The 25474-nt window shown below is 41.1% G+C and overlaps 1 protein-coding gene across 1 annotated transcript in view; it reads right to left on the reverse strand.

Annotated features, from left to right (window-relative positions):
• Positions 1-5057: 5057 nt before the first annotated feature.
• The window catches only part of deptor (DEP domain containing MTOR-interacting protein), a 34174-nt gene continuing 13757 nt past the window's right edge, over positions 5058-25474 (reverse strand). Inside the window, exons 6-10 of the mRNA XM_079164682.1 lie at positions 21340-21522; positions 20215-20352; positions 18141-18211; positions 17544-17648; positions 5058-9760 (exon numbers count right to left, since the gene is read on the reverse strand). Coding sequence (XP_079020808.1) covers positions 9638-9760; positions 17544-17648; positions 18141-18211; positions 20215-20352; positions 21340-21522 — 620 coding nt within the window. The 3' untranslated portion in view covers positions 5058-9637. The remainder of the gene's footprint in view (positions 9761-17543; positions 17649-18140; positions 18212-20214; positions 20353-21339; positions 21523-25474) is intronic.

Raw genomic sequence — 25474 nt, forward strand, 5'->3', positions numbered from 1 at the left:
AGCTTTGAGGAGAACAGACACAAAACGGAGGACTTTTCTTATCTATGCTTATTTTGTGAAGTCCGCAGATAAAATGTAAAGGAACTAAACATGAATTGCTCTCCAGAACACAGAGATTTCAGCCACCAGCAGAGCTACGAGTGACAACAGACAACAACGAAATGAGTGCGAGACATGTGTTGACCACATTTATGGACCCATAATCTAGTAAACCTTTATGTGTAAGTGTTGATTAAAGTAAAAATGAAATGATTCAGACTTCCATGTAGTGGATGTCCCAGTGTCACATTACAGAAGAATCCTGTTGAACTTGACGTTGAATTAATTTGATTATTGAACTGTAAATATGGATTGAAGAGGTTTAAACTGTGATTAGTTCAGCTGATATTCCAACAGTGCTAACCCTAGAATGACCTTCTATTTCTATTGTGAAGTCTGAAGAAGAGCTTTGTAAAAAGTTAATTTAAAGTGTCAGGCAGTCAACTTATGCTTTTACGTGATGAACATAAATATTTGTAATACACTGTCATTGTAGGCAGACTAAATATTTGTTTCCCATCAGAATAGAAAGGCTCTGGAGAGACGTTTATGGCGGCGTACACATGCATTTATAGCTGCGTTGGAAGGAGTCTTCTAAATGGGACGGCCTCGTCGCAGCCGCTGTGACGCGTTCGGTTTCCAAACGCGTCACAGCCGCTGTGACGCGTTCGGTCTCCAAACGCAGCCTCCGAAAGGCGCATAGAACGGCATGACGTCACACAAAGATCGAAGGCAAAGCGTCACATAGACTCCTATAGAGTCTGTATATGCGTTACTATATACAGTCTCTATAGTAACGCATGACGTCACAAAGCTTTGAGACACATTCAAAGGCAAAGACACGGTATACCCCGGACAACTTCTCCATACCAGTTATTAGACACCAGTTTATAAATACAGCAGTTTATCACCAGTAGCTACAATGGAAGGAAGAAATACTATAATAAATATGTATCAGGAGCAAATGAATGACCTTCGGCAGCATCTTCAGGTGGCTCAGCGTGACAATAATGTCAAGTTGGTCCAAATTGATGAGCTTAGCAGTTTATCACCAGTAGCTACAATGGAAGGAAGAAATACTATAATAAATATGTATCAGGAGCAAATGAATGACCTTCGGCAGCATCTTCAGGTGGCTCAGCGTGACAATAATGTCAAGTTGGTCCAAATTGATGAGCTTGACCAGCGTCTAAAGGAGGCGAAGCATGAGAATCATGTGATGTTGTCTCAAAAGAATGAGCTTGACCAGTGTCTAAAGGGGGCGAAGCATGAGAATGAAGTAAAGTCAGCCCAAATTGATGACCTCGGCAAGCTTCTAAAGGGAACTAAGGATGAAAATGATATCAAGTCTGCCCAAATTGATGACCTTGGGGAGCTTCTAAATGACAATGATCTCAAGTTGGAATCTCTGAAGAAGCAAACTAATGATGAACTGTCCCTGCTCAGGGCGCACACAAAGTCAAATTTTAAACAAAATTTGAAGCTGCAGAGAGGCATCTATGAGCTGAGACATGAAGTGGATTATCTCAAGATAAATGAGAGAACCCTGAGTGAAACAAAGAAGAGTTTGACTGCTGAGGTGGCCCACCTCCGTGTGCTACAGACACAAAAAGAAAGCGACATCACCAGTCTGTTGGACACTGTGGGTAACCTGAGGCAGAGTCTAGAAGAGACTCTGGATGAAAAGTCAGCACAATTTAAGGATTTTGAAGAGCGGGAGAAATTTTGGACCAAGCGCAATAAGGAGCTAACGGATAGACTGGCCCTACGGGACTCTCAGTTTGAATCTGAGATTTGTCCTGAAGAGGTTCCAGCTGCTGACCCTCAGACCAGACCTTGGTGGTCTCGCTGTGCCAAAGGTCTACTGACGGCAGGATTGGTTGTTGGCATCGCTGTCTTTAACGTCTGGGACTGCAGTATGGGAATGCAGTATGCAACCCGTACGATTTCATATGGCGATTAGCACAATGTGTTGTCACATGTGTGTTATGTATTTTTTTTTCTGTACTGTACGGAAAATAATGTTTATGTTCGTAGTTTAGTGCTGTATGGAATTGGTGTCCGTCTGCGCTACTGTGCATTAGAGCTAGCACAAAGATAACACGTGGTGAGTGTGATGCCCACCAATGTGTTGTCACATGTGTGTTATGCATTTTTTTTTCATGCACAGCCAATATGTTTTAAAGTGAGCACACTTGTTTATTCCAGCAATAGTTTTATAAGTGACTGACCTAGTGGGAACAATGATGTTGCCACTAAAGCCACTAGAAGGCACTGTACTCCAGAGAAAGCTAGCGGGCCGTGAAGAGCGAAGCAGGATGTGAAATCCTTCTTTTCGAGTGACTAAGCGTTCAGGAGGGAACTGCAAGGCTAATAACGTTTAGCACTTTAAGACAATTCTACAGTTATGGATTATGTTATCCTTCATGTTCGAGAACATTTAATGTCTGTGTAGGCTACTGTACGGAAAATAATGTTTATGTTCGTAGTTTAGCGCTGTATGGAATTGATGTCCGTCTGCGCTACTGTGCATTAGAGCGAGCACAAAGATAACATGTGGTGGGTGTGATGCCCACCAATGTGTTGTCACATGTGTGTTATGTCTTTTTTTTTCATGCACAGCCAATATGTTTTGAAGTGAGCACACTTCTGCAAATCTGACCAAGTTTCTGGCTCAGGTTTGCTTTGGACCAGCCCTTAGATAAGCTGGTAGGTCCATCATGGGGGGGGGGGGGGGGGGGATGCCTCCTTTGTTGCTATCCCATAGGTCTCTTCCTCTTTTTTTCCTCGTTAAAGGGGTTTTTTGGGGGAGTTTTTCCTGTTCCGATGAGGGTTCCAGGACAAGAGGATGTCAAGTGTGTACAGATTGTAAAGCCCTCTGAGGCAAATTTGTAATGTTGTGCTATACAAAAATAAAATTAATTTAATTTAATAACTTCCTGTCTCATAACTTTGACTTTCTATCTCATAATTATGAATTTCTATTGTAACGGGTGTGGTAAGGAACCAGACGCAGTACTACGAAAAAAATTTGCTTTTGGGGTGAATTCCTGTTTGAAAGAAAGTCTGTCTTTCTCTAACTAAGTTGTTTACATTTTTCCTTTTTCAGATTCAGTGTGACAGCTTGTTAGAAAAATTCACCCGAGAACGATGGAAAATCATGGAATCATTAAAAAATGTCCAAAAAATGGAGCACCATGGAATGAGCAGACAAAGCATTCACCATGGAATCATGGAATGAGCAAAATGAGTAATATTGATTACTTGAGCTTGGCTTGTAACGTCTGCATTTGTGTTGCTTTAATTGGGCCAACCGGGCTTTTCAAACCTTAATGTGATCTTATAATATATATGCTACTTAGTGAATGCTTTCATCCCAGGCTTCTCTTAGTGCGTTGGCCCCGGTTGGAATTGGACTCCTAGAGTAACTTTGGCGGTGTGACTGATTCTTTATGTGTCAACACATTATTCTCTAAAGGCCCATGAAAAGATCAAAATTCACTCCACCGCGACTCCAAAAACATCATTACTCTTTGTCACACATTTGTTCTAACACAGACAACTTTGAATAATTTAATTTAGAATTGGAAACCCAATAGGTACAGATTGTATGTGAAGGTTTCCTGCTTTGCACTTATTCTGTTAAATAAACACATTTCTTATCAGTTCAGTATCATCCATCTAGCAGGCAGGCTGTCTCTGTGTGTGTGTGTGTGTGTGTGTGTGTGTGTGTGTGTGTGTGTGTAATATCCTGTGTGCATGTATCACTCTGTTTACTGAGCAGAAACGCACACAAATGGATGAATGGATGGAGGCGACCTGAAGGTTGGTTGCTGAGCTAATCAATGGACGTGCAAATGCAATGAACAGACGGATAGGTGGATGAAAGGTGGCAATGGCCTCATCTGATAAGGCCTTTTCTAGTTAGTGTATCCGTCAGTCTTCCTTGAGGATAAAAGGATGGAAAAGAGAGAGAAAGGAAGAGAGAGGAGATCAGGTGCATGTATAGCCACTGTTAGCAAAGTGTCACGACAAAATGACAAAACTGTCGTGTAACATTATTCAATGTATTGGCAACTCACCTTATTGCCAATATTTTAGATGTGTGTGTGCAATCAAGTGTCAGTCCAGGAGAAACCTGTAGAGGGGTCAGACACTCAAGGAGACCATGCAGCTATGCAGTTTGAATAGAAATACGACCAGAATAAATAAATGATGAGATTAGAGCAGGAAAAAATAGGCTGCATGACTGACTGTGACCAGACATTAACAATAACGTCAGTTGAACCTCTGCTACTGGAGTGCAGAGATTGTTTTTATTCCTGTGGATGGTATTCTCATGCAGACCAACTGGGCAAAAGCTGTGGTCGCTTGCTGAAATATATGAAATTGTCCACAGAAGACACAACTGTTAAGATAGAGGGACTCCAGAAAAAAATGCACATACAGTGCAGATGTTGTGCAACAGTACTGCAGCACATCCTGCTGGTAGCTTTTAGGTAGTACATCAAAAGAGAGAGAGAGAGAGGGGCGTCATATTCACTTTTGACCAATCTAAGAGGGGAGCAAACGGCAAAGGACATTTATAGAGTAGGCAATGTGTTCATCATCTTGAGATCAGTAACAACATGCAGCAGTTAGCTTGATACCTCAGATGTCCATTCTAGTGCCTTAAAACAGTGGTTCTCCACCTTTCTTTGCTTGTGGCCTCTTAAATTGAGGCAATGAGTTGTTAGCGGTTTATCTAGTTCACAATATTTAATTAAAAGAAAATTATAAATTAATTCAGAAAAACTTTCGTCTACGGATATCATGACATGATGGCGCTCTATGTTACAGGTCTATCAGAGGTTTGCATTAGTTCTACTACACTAAAATAATAAACAAAAAATATGCTTTTGTGATTTTCAGACGGTCAACAGCCTCATGGGACTAAACCAGCACTTAATCCAACATGTTAAATAAGTACAAAGACTTCCAACAGTCCTAAAGATGAAACCATAAGCACAGTGTAGAATCAGTTTTGTTTATTAAACACTTAATCAACTGTTTAATACATCAGAACATCAGAATTAGCTTTTAGCTGCTTTGTCAAAAACAGACTGTGGTGCTGTGTGAGCTTATATTGTCGTCAAACCCAACGGTAAATCTCTGGCAGCGGTGAAAATAAACACAATTGAAAATGTTGGGGCCCCCACTCTGGCCTCATGAGGTGAACATAAAGCAAAAAGAATCCCTTTAGTTAAGCGAGTGAACCAACCAGCAAAGCTGAAGTAGAAAATTGACAATATCAACAGCACAATGTAGAAGGAAATACATTCTGTCAGACCATTGCTTTTGAAACCACTGTTGTGCTTTTTGAAGGTGGTGTCCATAAAATACTGATTGTCTACAGAACTGCGGCACAATCACCTGTTACATGAGCACTTTTGATATACAAGGTCATAGATACACAGATCTGGGAACAGAACAAGAGAAGAGATGACCACCAACTGTGATTAGCAGCAAAATGAGGTCTTAAGGCAAATGATTTCAGGCTTTATTGTTGAACAGTCAGTGAACCCGTTTCAGCCAACTAATGACCACAAAACTCCCTCCAGACTTTATAATACATGTGAAGGGACACATTTGACACTTCTGCATATTTTTCATTCGCTAAACCTCAACTGTTATCATAATCAACCTTTCCAAACGGCCTCCAGACATTTCAGAATCACAACCTTTCAGCCATTTCCCAAAACGTCACCAATGTGTAGACATCAGCTTTTAAAGAATGATGATGTCTCTACAGTAGACTAATGAAAAAAAGCCTTGAGAAGAATCACTAATGCAGAACAAGTGATTTTTGTCACGCTACCTGCTGATTGGCTGTGAGGAAAAATCTTATTAAAGAACTCTGTAAACGTATCCAAAAATGTCAAAAACTCTGTGTCCAGGGTCCCTATTATATCTTTACCAAACTCAAAACAACAAACTATCCATGACCTTTACATGAACAATGTTAAATAGTATGTCGTATGGCATCACCCAACAAATTGAGTGAACAGTTTTGAGATCAGCAACTAACCCAAGATGTCATGAATGTTTATCAACTAGAAAACGTCACCAATGTCTGTAAAGTGTTCTGTAGTCATTTTATACGCTTCTTTCGTTTATACAGCTGAGGAAGTTTTGTTCTTTTATCAGTCCTGAAAATGGAGCGCTGCAGAAAGCATGTTAAAAACTACTTTACCTGTGAAATGATTTGTCAGATAACTCAGTCCTACAAGTCAATAGACTGAGGAAGCGCTTTGGATTAGAAGCCAATGCCTACACAAGCACAGATTTACAGGAATCATGCATTTCACTGCGTACAACACCAAAGCACATTGAGGAACAACAAATGAGACGCCCACCGAATAACTGACTTCGGAGACTTGCAGGCAGTTCACTGTGACATACACGGTGTGTTGATTCTACTGTTTGGCAATAAAGATTTCCTGAATACATGTTCATGTTAAATAGAAAAAGCTTCCCGCATTTGTATTTAGAAATAACTTCTCTTCAGGACTAAATTCAATGAACTCGGCAGTGTTGTTTTGTCTAAAACAAAGAAGTAATGTTAAGTTATGTATTGTAACTTTTTGGGGTGAAGGCGTAGCCCTCCAAGAGTTGTAGCAGTTGGGTTCATCCCCATGCACAGGCGCAGTCTTGAAGACTTTTTTTGGCGCCCTTGTGTTCTGCTCGGCCCGCCCTTACAGCCGCACTTGCGTCCATAGTTCTGCTCCCAATTGGAACCATTATTTCTTCAGTTACCGAAGGTGGAACCAGAGGGGCCCACAGCTTGGAGGGCTACGTCTACACTCATAGTATCTGGAGTTACAAATCGTAACTAACGTTTCGTATTGTATGGGCTTTGCCCTCTTAGAGCTGTTGCTATTAGATAAAAGGTGACGCTGATGCCCCACTGTGACACCAATGTCCCCGAGCAGAAAACATACACCAGTTCACAAACTGTAAATTCCACACATTATAAGGCAGGGAGGCCCCGACTGTGCATGTTCACACCATGTCAGCCCAGTGTGGAGGCTCCACTCCCGCTGCACTGTAGGTTTGTATGATGGCGTCCCACAAGCCTGGCGAGTGCCCTCTGTAATGAACGAGCAGGATCGATTCATCCAGATGTGCATCTCTGCGCATGAATTCATATCCACACTCCGATAAATTAACTACTGAGAGGGGAGCGGAGAGCTCTACTTCCAGTTTATGGCGAGACCCAGTGTTTGCAGGTGCTGTACGACTTCCACTGTGCGGAGCGCAGCTTTCTCTTGGTAGGGGCCATAAGGTTTAGGTCGTCTAAGTAGGACAAAACCCTGATCCCTTCCCTGTGTCTCCAGCACTGTTTCCATACAAAGTGTGCAGAGCCAGAGTGAGCCGAATGGTAGCACATTCTACCCAAGCACATTTTAAATAAAGATTTGTGAGGATTTGAGGGGCTGAGTTAGCAGACTGGTGCCTGTCACAGAGTTTAGCGCATCCGTTGACAAGGCATCCTGATGGTCTGCAAAATTGCCGTCCCACCACCTCCAACACAAAGCGCTGTGAAGGCCTCCGCTCGACGCCACAGCTCTGTAGGCAAGTGAGCACAAAAGTGCCAAACGCACGGCGTGGACAGCGCCGAGGTGGCTTTCGCAGCTGGGATGAGGATCTCAGTGTAGAGCGGTTTGAGTAGTCGGAAGACTAGAAAAGGCTATAAATACAAATCAATTTACTATTTACTTTTCTTTCATTTACGGGCACGCAAAAAATCTTTACTTTTCCAAATACCTGCAAGGATGAACCCAATAGCGACAGCTCTTAGGGGAGAAGCCCATACGATATAGAAACAAGTGTTTACTCAGGAGTTAAAGATAGATTACAGACACATACTGTATAAGCAACTTGAGCATCACTAATCCATGCTCTACTTTTTTGTTATCATATAGTTTTAAATTTGATGTTCTCATGCTAGTATTCTAAGCACACGGTGGCACAGTGTATATGAGGTACAAATCTATTTATATAAACTTTAAGCCTTCTCAAGTCCAGCAAACCATATTAAAGGATCATTTCAATCGAATAATAATAAAGAAACAATTAATTTGTGGAGGTTCTGTTGCTGCCATTCCAGTATATTGACAAGATATTCCCAGAATCAGTGCTCTCATACAGTATAGGTATGTATATATGCATATACATATTCAAATTTTGTTTTTAAAAAGCAAGCTTTTGTCACCCAAGTGCTTTTGTCAATATAAAACAAAAGTTGAATAGGTCAAGTTTTCATATAGTAATTCTTCCCTTTAATTCTTAAAACATAAAAGAATATATAATATAATATATATATTATCAACGGAATCTACTCTTTACTACAAGAACATCTCGTTTCCCAATTAAATCTGGTTGGCAGCACTTGACACTAATTGTAGTTTAGTAATTATTTCCACTGGAATGGCAACAAATGCAACACGTCTTAGAAATGTTTTTCAAATCTTTCCTTAAATTTTAAACATGTTGACAGAGAAGATTTGCACTAACACAAAACTAACTAAGGGGTAATTTATCCTTTCAATAATATGTATAAAGTCTGCAAGATGTTCTCATTGCTGTAGTTTATCTGATAAACACCATTCTTCTAAAGCAGTACCTCCTCAGTTGGCTTGTGCGTTAAGTCTTTAGTAACTTTTCTATATACATTGTGTTAATGTCACAAACATTTTATCACCGCATTTGTATCATGTAAACTAATTCCTAGCAGCTACACATAAATCTACCTGGGCATCAAATTATTTGTACATTTTTCTCACACGACAAGGGTAGAAATGTGTAATTTTTCTATTCGACACACCGGTTGCCCAAGCAGGAAAAAACACCCTGAAACCAGACTTTTTACGGACTGTAGCTGTAGTATAAATGCTCCCTCTCTGTGTCTTCCTGTGTCTCCCAGCAGAGGGCAGTGTTGAGCCATCAGGAGCTTAAGTCCATGGTTGGAAACTAACTGGGGGAGAGGTCACTGACTGTGTCAGTAAAAAATATTCTTCCTTTTTGTTACATTTTCAGATTGTACTTGTTCATCTCCTGGTTTTCATGACAAACGCTCATCTCTCGTCCTTTAAACACATGGTCAGCAACAGATTCATGAAACAGTTTCTGGTTTTAATCTCAAACAAAAACAGGGAACAGTGGTCTTCCTACTCCACACATGAAGTCTGGGGCCTTTTCATTAGGACTGAGAGCCTTTGTGAGCTCATTGAAGCAGTTGGAGCACCGGCTGTAGAAGTGTTGACTCTTTTATGCCTGTGCCTCTAAATCCAAAGAAAAGAGAAAAATCAAGCCCAACCTGCGTGTTTTGTCTACAGGTTGAATAATTTACTTGACTTGTAAACCTTCTTAAACACACTGTCTCGCAGTCATCCACCTTGTCCAAACCTCATTGGAACAGAAAGAGTGCGGGTTGTGTTTCAAGTCGTCCACGTTACTCTGTCGCTGTGGCTCTGAGGTCAAGTACTAAACCTTCTAGTCCTCGTGTTATTACTGTACTACTCAGCTATGAGGGATTCTGTCACAGCTCTGCTCAAACTTATGCCTCCTCCATCACCTCCATGACTATTGTCCTGGGTCCCGTCAGGATCAGGCTGCTGACGGTCCGGTAGTCCTGAGAGAGGACGTTCTGTCCGTTCACCGACACCACAAAGTGACACACCTTGAGAAAAGAAGGACAGAGAGAAGAGAGTAAATCAAACAAACGAATCGAACAATATTGACCATCCAGCAGGAGTCGAAGAGAAAGCAATATAAGAAAGACATACAGGAAATACTCCACAGAGAATCATTCTTTGGAGAATATAATACTTAATTGCTTTGATTTGGAGATATTGTTTGACGGCAACGTTATGTGGACATTTTTTTATATATATCTCTTTAAATTACAGAATATCTTTTTCACGGGAGTCCTGGCCAAGACCACATCAATACGGTGTTTAGAACGAGATACACGCAACATTTAAAACACAAAGAACTACATCACATTACACTGTTTAAAACAACATACAAACGTTAAAACATTTGTCGATGTTATGCAGTGTTTGGAACATGATCAACATTTTGATCTATGGAGGAGAAGTGGATTATGCTGCAGGAGTGATTTGAGTTTCTATTGACATTTTAGTGCTTATTTTTTACTTTGGTTCTGGGTCTTCATCTAACTGGACTACATCTATATTCAAGGTTTAATCCCGAGCTTCAAGAGACTCAGAAGTTCAAGGCTTACTGTGTGTATCAACAGAGTTTTGATAATTTAGTTAGAAATCTGTTTTGTTTGCTAAATTATAGTACATATTAACTGACATAACGAGGACCTGCAATGAGCTGTAATAAGCTTTCTTGACAAAAGTTCAATGAGAGAATTTACACCACTCTCAAATCCATACTATAAATATGTAGCTGGACCCAGCAGATGGTTAGCTTAGCTTAGCACAAAGACTGGAAACAGGGGGAAAAGCTAGCCTGGTTCTGTCCAATGGTAACACAATCCACCTACCAGCACCTCTCAAGCACATTTACACATTCTATCTTGTTTGTTTCATCGGTACAAAAAACTAAGTGTAAAAACGACAGTTTGTCATTTTACGGTGGAGTCTCCACTTGTGTCCACTTCCTGGTGGGGACGGATAAGAGAGTGGTATCAATCTTCACATCTATCGCACAGCAAAAATGCAAATACGCATTTCCAAAATGTCGAACTACATATCAAAAGCAAAATGGTTTTTTCTTACAAGTTGCACAAGGTCTATTTCACCCTGAGGCCCCCAAACCAGTTAAACCAACCGTGCTGTTGTTCTCTGCAAAGAAAACAACAAACATGTGTCCACTCACAGTGCAGCTAACAAAGCCACAAAACATAAGCAATCCGACAATGCTTCAGTAAGACAACACAAAAATGGCAACATACTCAAAGCTCCAACAGTAAAGAGGAACATGTAAACACTGACATAACTTACACCAGGTACCACATGACAGCGGAGCTCAAATCTCTCCTGTGTCACGCCTGCACCCTCGTATCGCTATTTAACCACTGTTCCAACTCAACAGCACGGATAGAAGTACGGCTTGTTTTTCTGAGCTGCCTTCTAACTGCTGCTCTTGCAACATGATGCTGCTGTTGTTTGTCTCTTTGCAAGCTATTACAAAAGCACACACATACGCAAGCACACCGCTCCCAAAAGTTTTCCAAAAGCTCTGCAAGATGCAAGTTCAAGGAGTGTCCCACAGAACAAAAGCACACAATTACTCTGAAATTTATATTGGCTATAAATCGACAAAGTGTAGACGTAGACGGCTGAGTGACGATGGAAGAAACACTTTTACAGATGCGTTTCACGGGGCCTTGACGCAGGAAACATTTACAGGGAGCAGCTATTTAAACCCTGACTGCTTCTCACATAAACTGATGTTACATACAGGTTACTATTTCTGTATTTTCACAGCAATTGCTACGAGAGGTTTTCCCGGCCTTGATGAATGTTTCAGGAAAGCAGAGATCAGAATAGGCAGACGGCTTAAGGGGAACGAGAGATTAAAAGAGCGATAGAGGAAAGAAAGCCTAGCTGAATGGTAACAAGACTATATGGGATATTTCTGCCTTTGCTTCCATAAGAGGAATTAGGGTTAGGAAGTAACTGAACGGGGGTGCGTTTAACCAGAGTGTGAAGATTCCCAGAGATAATCAAGGGTAATAAAGACAGATGTCTTTGTGTGACAGGGCTCAGAAGAGGAAGGAGATGACTGGAGGTGTGAATGGGCAGTTTGAAACTGCCGATCAATTGTTATAATGTAAATACATGATGTTTCTTCACCCCGTGTGCTGAGGTGCTTATAAGCAATAGAGACACTGCGCTCTTGGCCCATCCTCATGGAGACACCGTACTCTTTATAATGATGAAGCCTTCTCTGCGCAGAGGATAAATATTCAAAATATTTCTTATTTCAGTATTATAGGACTCATTCTGTATTATTAAATCATTTTTGCCCCCACCACAGTATATACCAATACTTGCAAAGTCAAAGTACTGTCTTTTTTCTCTGGTCAACCTTTCCTTGAAAACTCTTTAACTCTTTCCAACTCCAACACCTCCCCCCTCTTTCTCTCCCACTGATGCGTCTCTCCTTTCGTGCTGCGGGGTTGTTGGTCTTGGCTGAGGCCCAGCTGCACTTAATGGCTCCTTGCTCTCAAGAGGGTTAAAGTCACTCTCACACAGAGGAAGGAAAGAGACAGAAACGGGCATATAGAGAAGAGAGAGAGAGAGACTAATCAACACATGTTGGGAGGCCTCGCTGAGCTATGATGCAGCAATAACAGCTGTACGCATTGTAGAGGATAGTCCCTCTTTGCCAAAATACTCAGGTGATGAAGACCTGAGGCCATATTTGTCTTTACGTCCCTTCTTGAGGAATCAGAAAGCCAAAGAAACAATAACTGACTGAGTTGAAACCACACGTTAGGGCTCCCTGGTAGGTTGGTGTCTTGAAGAAACTGCTTGACATTTTGGAAAGTATTTGACTTCTTTCCAAGAATGAATGAAAGTCCCAAATCAACCCAATTGTCCAATAAGAATTTGGGCAATTAATCAGGCGTCATGACCTCCCTCAAACTGAATGTCAAATGAAAGGCAACCTGGCCTGAATCTAAAATGAATTATGGCAACCAATTTGGGGTTTAAGTCAGGATTAATGGGTTTTTTTTAGCTCACTAACCAACACTTTAGTCTTCTGGTTGCCTGGCAGCCTCACAGTGACTACAAGACTCCAGGGTCTCTCAGGATTTGCATGAATAGGCATATAAGAGTATTTCCCAAAACACTGAACCTTTCCTTTAAGAGAGTCAGACTATTAGATGTTTGGTGCATGTCTCAACTGACAATTGTGTGTCTTCAGCACAATCAATATGCTGAAGGTTTAAATGTTCAGCATATATATATATAAATATATTGATTCATCTAACCTGATGATACAGAACATATTGTTCAGTGCACACACGTGATGGTGTACAAACATACATGCAGTACAGGATGCACAAATGCACACAAAGTGAGACAAACACACACCCTGCTCTACCTGCAGCTGCCTTATGAAAGTGCATTAGTAACATAAGTGCCCGGGTGCATTATGGTCAGGACGATGCTGATGTGTGAGGTGGAAAAAGATACAGAGCCGAAGTGTTTGAAAGCGTGTGAGTGATTAGAAATGAGAGGAACTTTATGATGCTTTTTACTACCTCCTCATTGATGTCAATAGGTGTAAGTTGCTCCTTTGGCCTTTTGCCTGGACCGCAGTGCCAACACCTCACAGCAGGGCATTCCCTCTGCTGGATTGTGTTACTGCTTAATAATTACACATCAATAACACTACTCAGGTGAAGTGGAAGAGGATAAACCTTCTTGAAACTACAGGCAGCGCAATGAACTCACACTGCTGCACACCAGGAATGTGATCTCATATTTCTCACCTAATATTGTGTTTTTAGGGAGGTTTTTTTCCCAGAGCACATAAAAGATAACGATACATTTCAGACTAAATATATAAAAAAAAACACAAAAGTTGAAATACAAAAATGTGGTGTAAAAATGTAACAAGACGTCCTCACAGTACGTCCACAATCAGTCCACATTCAGGTCAACAGAGCTAATCGCACACACACACACACACACACACACACACACACACACACACACACACACACACACACACACACACACACACACACACACACACACACACACACACACACACACACACACACACGCACACACACACACATATATATAAAGACATAAAGACATAAACACACTTGCTTTATGTGGACACATTAATAACAGACTGTGGACCATGACACTTGTTTTCATGGTGATAGAATATGACAGTTAACAGTAAGAAAAGCAGAAGTGGTATCATTGACGGTTTCCTCTTTCAGTGCTAATCCTTAAGATGCTCCTTCCTCATCCTCCACTCTTCACTCATGCGTCTTCTCGCTGACGTCACCCTGAGTTAACATCCTTCCCTTTATTTAGTCGGAGAAAACTGAAAAGTTGCGTGGCGTTTTTAACCGTTGCTTTTGTAAAATCCCTTTTTTCAAAGGGTCTTCACCTTTGGGTTTCCGCAAAAAACGGAAACACTGAAATGTTGGACACAAAACAGATTTACTCCTGTATTAGCTTCTCTGCACTGGCTCAGTATAAACACGCAAATTTAATTTAAAATACTTCTCCTCACCTACAAAGTCCTAGTTGGCCAGGCACCATCATATTTTAAAGAGCTTATTGTACCCTATTACCCCACTAGAGAGCTGCGCTCCCTGAATGCGGGGTTACTTGTGGTTCCTAGAGTCTCAAAAAAGTAAGGATGGGAGTAGGGCTGCAACTAACGATTATTTTAATAATCGATTAATCTGTCGATTATTTGTTCGATTAATCGATGAATCGGATAAAAAAACAAAATAGCATTAATTTCTAACCCTTTATTCAAAAACAGAACTCACAGTGCAAGAAATCTTCAGAAAGTGCACAAACAGGTTGCTCGAACATCCCAGAGCTTTTAAAGTAATAACACAAAAAATAAATAGACTAATATCAGGAGTGGGGTTCAGCGGGTTACCCACGCCTCTCGGTGAAGGGTAGACACACGCTGATCCACTCAGTGTGGCGCTGCAGCCCCGGACATCTCAGGGCATCACAGACCTGTTGTTGCTCAATCTCGTGTGGCTGAACGCCACTCGTCCCTCTAAGAAGCTGGACGCCGACCGCACGGGGCCGCGTAACTAGTTAGCATGCCGGAGTCTCGTTCGTTATCGGAATTAACCAGACAAATCGCTCCACCAACTAAGAACGGCCATGCACCACCACCCACAGAATGGAGAAAGAGCTATCAATCTGTCAATCCTTTCCGTGTCCGGGCCGGGTGAGTTTTCCCCCGGCCGTCCCTCTTAATCATGGCCCCTGTTCAGAGAAAACCCCACTAAATAGAACCGGAGTCCTATTCCATTATTCCTAGCTGAGTTATTCAGGCGACTGGGCCTGCTGTGAACACTCAAACATCTCCGCGACTTATTGAGTGACCAGGGACGTGCGGTCAGGTGAGGCAGGGGAGGCAGAGCCTCCTTTTTATAGTCAAAATCTCTGAATGTGCTCATGTCCTGTTCAAACAGAGAGGAGACACGCGAGGTGAGGCAGCGACGAGCTGTGCCTCTCCTCAGATTGCGCAATCCCTAACAAACAGGGTTGAGCGTGTACCTTTTGCTTTCTCATTGTTTGTCACCACTGTAATATTTGTAGACACTTGTATTATAAGTCCTTTCTTTCCATAGAATAGGTCATGTATTGTATTTCTCGTGTGCGTAGAACATATTCAGTCTTGCTGATCTGACAGAAACCGCAGTGAAGAAGCAGAGGGGAGCAAACAGTACCTCTGCCTCACTGAAGGGGGCGCGCGAGAGCCCACGGGTCGGGTTCATGCTTGTAGTGCCGTTACTCTTCTTCTACACTTCTCTTCTTCTTCTATTTTGCTTGCAAATATTGAAGATTAAATATCTAAGCTTTAACAATCCTAAAAAAACAGGGAAATATGACCAAATCAACAGCAATTCAACCTGTGTTTGTTGTTCTCTTTATAAATCCGTGGTTGTTACACAGATTTTCGCGGGTGGCGCCCGCGAGCGCTCCGCCTCTGAAACAGGTTGGTGGGGCAGGTCGCAGATCGCGGAGCAGACGCTCCCGGTGCAATCAAATATGTACCTTACCAATGTGTGTAAAGAATGCTGATATGAAATATGAAAAACAACCAGTAGTCAATGTGCAAGTTGCCAATTGAATGGTGATTCAAGCTACTCTATATTGGGTTCATATATTTGTAAATTTGACTCTGAAATAGTCAGTGCCTCACTAGCCACTAGTGACTAACCTCACTGCACGTCACTGAGTGGCGTAATAATCGCGCGACACAACGAATCGATAATGAAATTCGTTGTCAACTTTTTTAATAATCGATTTTTATCGATTTTATCGATTCGTTGTTGCAGCCCTAGATGGGAGCCAGAGCCTTCAGTTATCAAGCTCCTCTTCTGTGGAACCAGCTTCCAGTTTCAGTCCGGGAGGCAGACACCCTCACCACATTTAAGTGTAGGCTTAAGACTTTCCTTTTTGATAACCGCTTATAGTTAGTGCTGAGTCAGGGTTGCCTTGGACCAGCCCTCGATAAGCTGCTATACCTAAAATACACTGAGCTCCTCTCCTCTCCTCCCTCTCAGCTTCTGTATGAATTCATGTCCCATTAATGCACATTACTGACTGCTTCTTCCCCGGAGTCTTTGTGCTTTTTCACAGGTTTCCATGGATCGTGGTTATATCTGGACCGTGGTCGGGCCTCCTGTTGTGGCCGGGCTGACACCCACTGCTACCATCATTATTATTAGTCACATTACTGTTACTATTACTGCTTTAAATATCATTAGTTCTTTTGTACTGATGTGAGGGTCCAGGGACAGAGGATGTTGCATGTGTACAGATTGTAAAGCCTTCTGAGGCAAATTTGGGATTTTGGGCTGTACAAAATAAAAATAATTGAAAGCTCTAAGCCCGAGGAAACACTTTAATGTTCCCTTCATCACTTCAAGTGTCCACTGGACATTGTAATGATTTATCAATTATTCAAACGCAGACTTTTTAAAACACAACCAATAGTTCATGTGCTGAATAACTTCATGTTTACTCCCCCGTCTCTGCTACTCTTTCTGGCTTCTGCTGCTTTTTAAAAAAAATTCAGTCCTTGCTCCCTCCTCCTCTCTCCATGTTGTGGTTTAAGTCGCTTTGCATTCCCAGGATTCCTTGCTGCCACTCTGCTTACATACCTTCATACCAGCTGCGGCAGCAGCAGAGTCAACATTACCCTATTTACCCTCTTCATGACTGCTTTCCTCCCTCAACACCTATCCTGCCCTTACAGCTCCTCTCTGCTCCTGTCCCGACCTTCATCCTCATTACAGGATGAGTCCTTGTACTCTTCTTTCTATTCCTCTTAGTTCCTCTCCGTCATTCTTGTGTAACACTTATCTCACCGTCGGCACTTAAATGTAAATATGTATTTTAGTACAAACTTAACAAACCACTTTAAATAATAAAACGCTGTTCATACAAGTATTGTCACAACAACTGAGCGGCCAAGCACAGAAGATGCATCTCAAGCATCGAAGGAATTTCAATCTCAAGACATAACAGCAAGGGCTTCCTCATATTACATTGTGGTCCCACAGACACGTAAAACAAAACCAAAACGTCCTCATCTAACCCTCAATCTACATAATACATTATATACGCTACACGCGGTAACATCTACCCTCCTTTCGTTCTTCACACCGGTACCAAATGCATGAAGAGATGGAGGAAGTCCTCTGGTGCTCACAGTGCTTTCAGGACTCCATACACCTCTCCTGTGCTTACCTTCATGCCAGCGGCTGCTGCAGGTCCACCAGGGTCCACAGCCTGGATGTGACAGGGTTTGCTGCCTCGCACCACAAAGCCCCAGCCCACAGCATCACCTACAACCTGAGGAACAGCGAGAAGACATGGAATGTTGACATGATTCGACACACTGTTTGTATTCAAGTGTGGTTGCAGCGAGTAAGTGGACCTTTGTGGTTAGATTCTCTCCATCATAGACTGTTCCCAAAAGGTGAAGAACAAAACATCGACACTGTGAAACCATGTCTGTAAATTCTTGCATACACATTACATTTATGTCCCTAGTATTATTCGACTTTCAGTATTATTCAAGTATGATACTCAAATTGATCTGAGACACGTGCCGGAGGTTCCTGCATATCTACATGACCTGAAGGCCCTGCCTTTAGTGTGTGTGAGAGAGGGAATGTGTGACTGTGAGTATGCGTGACAACATCCACGCTGAAGTAGTCTTTGTTAGAGCTCTGTCGTCTGTGTGTGTGTGTGTGTGTGTGTGTGTGTGTGTGTGTGTGTGTGTGTGTGTGTGTGTGTGTGTGTGTGTGTGTGTGTGTGTATATATATATATGTGAGTCCTACAGTGACTGTCTTCTTAACGAAAAGTCCTCCCGGTGTCTGCAGCTCCTCTGGACTCACTTGTCTTTTCAGAACTGTTGAAAGAAACACACAAAATATTACTTACTACCGTGACAATCAGGCAGAGCCAAATACATGTGCACACATACTCAAACAGGCATGGACATGCAAACACACACACACACACACACACACACACACACACACACTGAAGAACAAAGACATAATATTGTTGGCTAACAAGTGTGTAGAAAGTGCTGTTAGTCACATGCTAACGGGCCCTGGAGGCTCACTGCTTCCTGAAAATGTTATAGCTCCCTTCCCCTGATCCAACTTCCCCTAACCATTGCTCAATCCAACATGACTCTACACCGGATTTAACTGGACTTTTTGCATCTCAAAAAATATTTAAATTAAATGTTATATTCATTCCATTAATATGAATGAGAATCCCCCACACACACAATAATTACCACACATAAACTGGTCACATTAAAGACAAATGTGAGCCGAGAATATGCACACACCTGAAACAAGTGTGATCATACAAAAGAAAATGAATGAAAATATTTCAATGTTTTTTTAGCCATTGTCACTGTGTGCAATGACAGACACTGTTACTGTGGGTGCTACAGTATAAAACAGCAGGATTTAATATTGGGTCAAATTGCTTCTTAACTTCTTTAGGGGTGAGCACAGATTAAGATTTGTGCTAAATGCTAAAATGATTTGAACTGTTTTTAATTCTTCCACAAACCTGACAGCAAATCCCTCAGGTAGGCTGTGGCGTGTGAATACTGTTCAGTATGTGTGTATTTGATAAATCTCTTGCGGTCTGTGTAGTACTTCTAATCTAGTCTAATCTGATGAAACTGAGGAAGTGAACTGAGAGACTTTTTTTATCCTCTTCATCTGGACATTTCCATAATCTCTCTGTGGAAATCCTGATCTGATTAGATCTACAGGACAACCTCTCTTTAATACCTCATCTCTTTTTATCCGTCTGGCTTCATAAACGAATAGCAGAGCTTTTGTACAACATACTGTGAATGTTTTATGTTTTCGGACTCTTTATCTTCCCACAGTGTGATGCGCACAATTATTAAGGTTTATTTGAGGCAGTGGGGGATTCTTTGTGTGTGTGCGCCTTCCTTTTCCTGTCCATTGTGCACGGTGTGCGTTAGTGCTCATGTCGAGGGGGCTCTGGTGCTACAAAGAGACTCCGTCAAGGACTCTGCTTGGATTAGACACATCAAAGGAAACCTCACAAGAGTAAAGACACAGAGTAGAAAACACACACACACACACACACACACACACACAGCTCAAAGGCATAACTTCTTCATTGATTATCACTTGCTACAAGCAGCACATATTGATCTTCCTCTGAAGTTAACACAAGGTCATTTAGCCTTTCTCTTCTTCAAAGTTTCTAGTCCACTAAAAATAAAAGTGAAGTTTGCGTGTATTGAATGGCAGGAGGGGGTTAAGTAATTTTGGGGCATAACTTGTTTTGTCTTACAAGAAACAATATGACATTTTTAGGTGAATCTTTTTTTCAGGAATCAGCAGGCTTCAACTAGGAGCCATTAATCTGTCTGTGTGAACACAAAACCTTTCGCCTTCCATACCAATGTATTCACATTCATTAGGAGATGGATGCAGCTGATCTGCATGCATTGGGTGAAAACCAGGAACACGACTCGAGGTTGGCTTTGTCTATCGCAGATGTCGTACACACACAACAATACGTTTTCCATGACTTTTCCAGGCCTTTCTTTTTGACCATACATTCTCTGAAGCATCTGTGTATACATGAGAAACGAGAGTAAAAGGTCAGAGTCTGACGTTACCCCACGTAGAGAACAACGTATCGTCAAAGGTTCCAGGCCTGGAATTTGATATTATCAAAATGCAAGGCTTTTCCAGGTTTTTCATGACTGTAACAAACCCTGATAATAAAGAACCAATTGAAAAGAGTGAGGCCGTTCATAGACTGGACTGTGTGTGTGTGTGTGTGTGTGTGTGTGTGTGTGTGTGTGTGTGTGTGTGTGTGTGTGTGTGCATGTCATCTCACCAGACTTGGGGTTGCAAAGGACAGGTGGACTGCTGCCGAGCGTAGGACTGCTGCTGTAGTAACCGCTGCTGCTACAGCTGCTGCTCATGCTGCTCCGCCGAACTCCGACCACCACCTTAATCTCTTTAGTGGGACTCACTGAGACACAGAGAGAGAGACACAGAGAGAGCTGTGAGACCACCGACAGACAGGACGACGCTATAAAGCTGGATCTTTCTTTTTCTACCTGCAGGTCAGTCAACAGCATGAAATGTAGCAACCCCAGCTGTGTTTACATAAGAGCCTTTTACTTCATCAATATTTATATTCTCAAGACAAATCCCTCATCTAATCCCCCTCAATTAGTTAAAACTAGCACATACCATAGTTTGCTAATTAAATTAAATTCCTCAGAGGAACTAGTATTGAGTAAATGATGATTCATGGTTTTAATAGAGAATCTCCAGTAGTAGTTAGTAAGATAAAGATGCTTCAAGCACAGCTCTAAACCCAGTCCATCTAGTACCAAAGTTTGCTTAAAATGGAGAACGGGACTCTTTTAGATTTAGAGCTGAGCCCTTGTCCAATCATTTTACATTCACGTAAATATCTTTGTGAACATTCTGAGTCCCATTTAGGGAATGTCAACCTTGACATTGTGATCGCACAACAGGACTCAACACTTTTCACCATGTTCTTCAGCCTGGCAACACAAATACGTCTACGTGTTATCTTTATATGACAGATACAACCAAGGACATCAGTCATTGTGTGTGTGTGTGTGTGTGTGTGTGTGTGTGTGTGTGTGTGTGTGTGTGTGTGTGTGTGTGTGTGTGTGTGTGTGTGTGTGTGTGTGTGTGGGGGTGTGTGTGTGTGTGTGTGTGTGTGTGTGTGTGTCAACAGAAGAATAGGCGTTAAAATGTCCCTGAGTTTCTTCCCCAGAAGACTGAATCCAATAACTAAGGGTAATATTTAAATTGTACAGTGTGAATAAAGAAAAACAAATGTTATGAAGACATTTAAAGTTTTCTGTCATGTTTTAATTGAAGAACGGGTAACCTCAGCTTCTCTGTTCTGACTACTACTAATAGCTGGCATACTATTAGACACAAATGGTAAAAAAATGGTAAATGGTTCAGTTTGTACCTGAGAGGAAGCTGGTGTTGCCTCCATCTGAGTTCTGTTTGCGGAGACAGAAGGGACTGTCGTGACTCTCTGGGATGCTGCGGCTGCGCTCGTGAAGGAGTTCGATCAGCCGCCGTCGACGCCGGAAATTCATCCTGAACTGGTAGAGGAGGGGCCCGTCGACAAAGTGGTGCTTGTAGGTTACTGGTGACAAGGAAAAATGGACACGGAGAGAATAAATGAGCTTTGTTTAAGAGGAAGAGAGAGGGAGAAATAAGACAATGTAGAAAGCATGAAAGGCTTTTGACACTTTATCATGATGGATATTCACTGATGTCTGATCTGAAAAACTAAATCTTGTCTGCGGCAACAGAAATGTCTTCTTAAGAATAAAGTATGACGAAGGCAGAGTGATGTAAAGCATGAGGAAATGGACTAATTACCACCACTAAGACATGAACAGGGTTTCTCTGTAAAATGGTAGTTAGTCAGACTCTACGGTAAAATTATTTGAATAACTAAGGGAATATATCATGTTTCTTTCCAATGATCAGCTTGGCTTAAAAAACCCTCACAGATTACGCTGAAACTCTGAACTCAACTGAGCAGCACTAAACAAACTGTCCGCTGAGCTGACATCACCTGTGCTGAACAAACATAAAGTGACCTTAGAGAGCGTCGACCTCAGCCTCCACAGCTGAGCTGATAAGACCAGCTGGACCAAGGAGATACCAGAGCGCACTTCACCATCACCAGCTTTTATTTTACTGTTGGTTTTGTTTTAAGAACAGAAAAGTATTTTATGAATTCAGAGATCCTCAAATAGAATTTTGGAAAAACGGAAGATAATAAAAGATTAAGACACACACAGTTAACAGCCCTCAATTTAGAGTAGATAAATAAAACAATTTAATTAAAAAACAAATTGTATTTACCCTTTTTAAATGTCTCTATTTAGGGTTTTTATCTATTTTGATATCGATATATACAGAAAAATAAAAATGAAAAAGTACTACAATAAATCACAGGAAATGCACAAGCAGGTCAATGAACCACACACGTACATACATCAGATGCCTGCGTAGAAGCTGTAGGTCAATAGCCTTTGTTCGACAAGTAAAACCTTAAACTGTATTCAAGCCGGTTTGTTTTCATTTGCCCTCTATAGCGGCACTTCCTCTTACCCAACCTCCTTCATGAGGATTTAGAGTTTCAAAGACCAAACATGGCCCCGACTCTCTTGCTGAAGCCTCAATGAAATGATTTTAAAAATAATTTACTTTCCATGGTTTGAATAGATCATGTTGCACTAGTAAGCACGAATGACGGATCAAACCAATTAGGAATATTTCATATAGTTTGATTTAATTCATATATTTTCTTATTTATTCATTATGTACACATATTCAAACATGGAATATGTGTACATAACAAGAGAAGGTACACATTTGAAACATTTTCATATTCACGTACCCTTCGTCCATCCCTCCAACATCAGTGACCGTCAGTTATTGTATGTCAAACGCTAATCCAGTGTGTTTCTACAGTGAAGCTATTTAGTTATCGTTTATCAGCCTACAGTACAACAAAAACACACACTGAGCTTGTGGTTAGTCCACATTTCCTTTTGTGGTTGTGAAGCTATTGTCAACCTAACAAAATCCTTTTATTATGTGGGACAAAAGGAACACACACTAGTGAACACCCTTTAGGGGAGAGATGTACTCTCCTCACCACAATAAATGGACTGAACTAATGTAACACTGAAATGCTACTTTCTCTCTAGTTTTCTAATTCTTCTCATGCTGGTTTAAACTGATTTAGGAGGAAATTGTGTCAATATAAGATTTACTGCATAACGCCTTGCCCAGTATGAACACAGCGTACTATTGGCTGACTGTGTTTGGCAGAGTAATACTCTACTCTGACAATTCATGAGATTTATTTTCTTACATTATCTGCAAGTTTTACTTTAAGGCCTGTTTTAAAGCCACCTCCTGCCTAATCTCCGCTAGTCAGACGTATAGTGTAGAAAAAACAGCTACCACATTGTCCCTCAGAAAACAATGATGACCCAACACAACGTGGATCCATCCAGACCTGCCTGAATGTGAATGAATGAATGTGTGAGTATGACCTCTGCCCAGCACAGCAGAGAGTTTAGGAAAGCAGATTAGATAGTCTATATCTCTACTTCTCAAACATGTTCATGTGTTTCTAATGGGAACAGAAGGTCTGTAAACACCTTATCACTACAGATAATCATTTTAAATAACTATCTACTGTAACGACAGGGTGTATGAGGATATGAAACGGTGCAAAGTCTGCATATCATCCACTAGTGGAGCAGTTAGGATGACACTATGAGGCCAGCAGGAGGCTCCTTCTCAGGGAGAAGACATCAACAATTGTATGGCCTGTACTGGAGTACTGATGACTGAAGCATTCAAATAATTATACCTTTAACTGGCTTGGTTTAACGAGAGGCTGTAACACATATTCACACCAGGGAGCAACATGTTTGATTACACACAAAGCATCATTATGGTCTTCAAAATTGGACGAGAAAAACACGTTTCTCAAACTCCCCAGTAAACTACTGGAGTGATGACGCACAGTGTGTTATGTACTAATGCAGAAGATCTGTCTCTACCGGTTTTCTGAAGGCTCTTTTTGTTTGATTTTAACGTTTGAAGTTGATTAAACTAACTTTGTGAAAAATAAACTATATCAATAGAAATGTCTCTTGTTGCTTGTATTCAAATTGTTATTAAAAGATTTTCTGTTTTCATTCAGGATCTAAATCTCAGTGATGGAAAGTTTAAAGTACTTTACTTAAGTATGTCCATGTTTTGCATTTTCTTTATATTTCTTCTACATTTGAGATGAGAACAGTATACGTTTTACTTCACTACATTTATCTGATACTACTTAATTTTACACATTCATATTTTACTGGCTGCTGTAGTATGGGAGGGAGAGAGTTTTTGTTTTACATTTTTTACATTGTGCCGTTTGCTAATAAATGCAATGTAATATCCAGAACATATATTCAGGTCCTGCCACTCACACCATGAAATCACTCATTCCCCTCACCTTGTCTTCCACGCCCATCTCACCTGCAGCACATTCTGTCTTTAGTCCCTCACTATTTACAGCCGTCCACTTCCACTTGATCCCTGCCAGATTGTCTTGTGTGTTACTGCCAAGCTCTCCAGCGGTATTCTAGTTTCTGATCTGCCTGTTCTGACCCCGCCTGCCCCTTTTTTGGATTTGTTTGCCTGAGTGAGTGTTCGCTCGGTTTTAACCCTGCCTGAAAACTGAGTAAACTGAACTGTCCTTGTATCTCTGTCTCTTTCTCGTGTACAATTACAAGTAACCTTTAAATGATCAGCTTATAAAATGTGATTAATATTGACATTGTAAAAGATCCTTTATAAAAAAATGTAAAATTAGCTCAACCTCGATTATCTTACAGTATATTAAAATTATTATTTTTACATAGTGGTATTAGAATTTTCACTTATGGCCAGAGTACCTCTTCCACTATTGCTAAGACCATCGAGCTGAACAAATCACATAAAACTCAAATCACACATTCGTAGATTACATGATAGCCTTACAGCCAGTCCAACTTGTGACATTCAGCTCACATTTTCCTTGCGTATATCACTCAGTAACATTGAGTAACTCAACTCATCGTGGATGGTGTATTTATACGGTGTTCTGTGTTCTGCTCAACAGCGCAGGACCGATTTCTACCGGCAGAATGCGTTTGTCACACTTATTAATTATTTGCGTCTGTATGTTTTGAAATTCTGATTGTGACGTCTTTGTTAAATAACCCGGAATATGATTATGGTGCCATTTGAACACTGGAATGAATTTATTAGGCTCAATGTTTTGGGGGAAATTGAAATGATAGAACTCATCAAACCCGACACTCAGCCTCACGTGACTGAATGAAAATGACGATAAATGATGTAAAGTGTTTTCATCTCTCCAGCTCTCTCTGACTTTAATTGTATCCATAATAAAAGTTATTGGGGGAAATAACAGATCACGAAAAGACAAATCTTTCTAATAATCAAAGTAAGTTGTTTGTGGTCCTTTTATTGTTCAGACCTTCAATTAACTAATATATTCTTAACCAGAT

The sequence above is a fragment of the Pholis gunnellus genome, assembly GCF_910591455.1.
Source record: "Pholis gunnellus genome assembly, chromosome: 8".
In the NCBI taxonomy this organism is placed as follows: Eukaryota; Metazoa; Chordata; class Actinopteri; order Perciformes; family Pholidae; genus Pholis; species Pholis gunnellus.